The sequence below is a fragment of the Apium graveolens genome, chromosome 10, assembly GCF_009905375.1.
Source record: "Apium graveolens cultivar Ventura chromosome 10, ASM990537v1, whole genome shotgun sequence".
NCBI classification, from domain to species: Eukaryota; Viridiplantae; Streptophyta; class Magnoliopsida; order Apiales; family Apiaceae; genus Apium; species Apium graveolens.
This window is the reverse complement of record NC_133656.1, coordinates 81,283,739-81,285,288: the sequence shown is the minus strand read 5'-3', so window position 1 is coordinate 81,285,288 and position 1,550 is coordinate 81,283,739. Positions and strand designations below refer to the sequence as shown.

The window sequence follows — 1,550 nt, the reverse complement described above, 5'->3', positions numbered from 1 at the left end:
GTAAGGTTGGAAAGGCGCAATCAAGGGGATAATACAAACTCCTTAATTCCAGGAACAAGAAACATGGAAAGTAGGAGGGAAACTTCAAATTTGGAGACTCCGGGGGAAATTTGGAAGTCAAATATTGAAACTGGGCCGGATAATGATGAATTGACTAGGCTTTTAGTTGCAGATAGGAAAAGGATGCAGGGTGGACCGGGTAATTATGATACAATGGATACTCCAGGTGGACTTGGACTAGTGTCAGACTCATCTGTAATCAATAAACCAAAGGATGTTGGGCTTTCCGGATTGGATTGTACAACATCAAACAACACTCAACTGGCTACGCTTGCTATGCAAGCTAGCCGGATGCCATGAAAATGCTAAGTTGGAACTGCCAAGGCATGGGGCCGCCTTGGAAGATTCAGTTCCTTCAGGACGTGATACGTCAACATAGACCTGATTTAATGTTTGTTTGTGAGATGTTGAGTAATTCTAAGAAGATGAAAAGGGTGAGAAGTCGCACAGGTTTTCAAGGTATGCTTACGGTGGAAGCTCAGGGGCGTAGTGGGGGAATAACCTTACTCTGGAAAGACCAAATTCATGTCAGCTTATTGAGCATGCCGAACAATCATATTGACGTGGTCATTTCTATACCGGATATGCAGATAAAGAGATTGACGGGTTTTTACGGAGAACCCAACAGAAGTCAGAGGAGAAGAACGTGGGAACTGCTTAGAAACTTGTCTAGAGAGAATAATTTGCCATGGTGTATCATTGGAGACATGAAAAACATTTTGCAGCAGGAAGACAAGAAAGGAGGAATGCTATACCCTCAATGGCTCTTAGATGATTTCAATGACACTATAGAGGAAGCTGGGTTAAATGATTTAGAACTTCATGGCCACCAATTCACGTGGGAAAGAGGCAGGGGTACATATAACTGGGTGGAAATACGACTGGATCGTGCTCTAGCATTGAAAAGTGTTTAACGAAATACTGGTGGAGTTCAGGGCAAGCAAATAATTCGAAAGTGATATTGATGAATTGGGACAGGTTGCCTAAACACAAAAGTGCTGGTGGTATGGGTTTTAGAAATTTCAGGGACTTTAATATCGCTATGCTGGGCAAACAGCTGTGGAGGCTGGCTACGAATACACAGAGCTTAGTGTCACGACTATATAAAGCCAGGTATTTTGACAAGACGGATGTGATTCATGCTGGACTAGGGCATAATCCTAGTTTCATTTGGCGTAGCCTAATGGAGGCTCAACAACTAATTAGAGATGGTGTTCGATGGAGAGTTGGTAACGGAAAAAGTATCCAAATTCTCGACCAGCCCTGGTTACTAACAGAGCAAAACCCTTATATCAAGACTGACACAATTGGTTTACAGGGTAAAACAATTGATTCGTTGATGTGCACAGACAAGCTGGAATGGGATGTGGAAACAGTCTCTGATATTTTCAATAATAGGGATAAGGAGAGCATTTTGGCTATTCCTTTATTTACATCAGACCAAGAAGATCAATTATACTGGAAGTTTGAAGAGTCTGGTTTATATTCAG

At 42.1% G+C, this 1,550-nt stretch overlaps 1 protein-coding gene across 1 annotated transcript; it reads left to right on the top strand.

Annotated features, from left to right (window-relative positions):
- Nucleotides 1–386: 386 nt before the first annotated feature.
- LOC141690709 (uncharacterized) lies at nucleotides 387–974 on the top strand. The gene has a single exon (XM_074495483.1). It carries the CDS (start codon nucleotides 387–389, stop codon nucleotides 972–974), a length of 588 nt encoding a protein of 195 aa, XP_074351584.1.
- The last annotated feature ends 576 nt before the right edge of the window (nucleotides 975–1,550 follow it).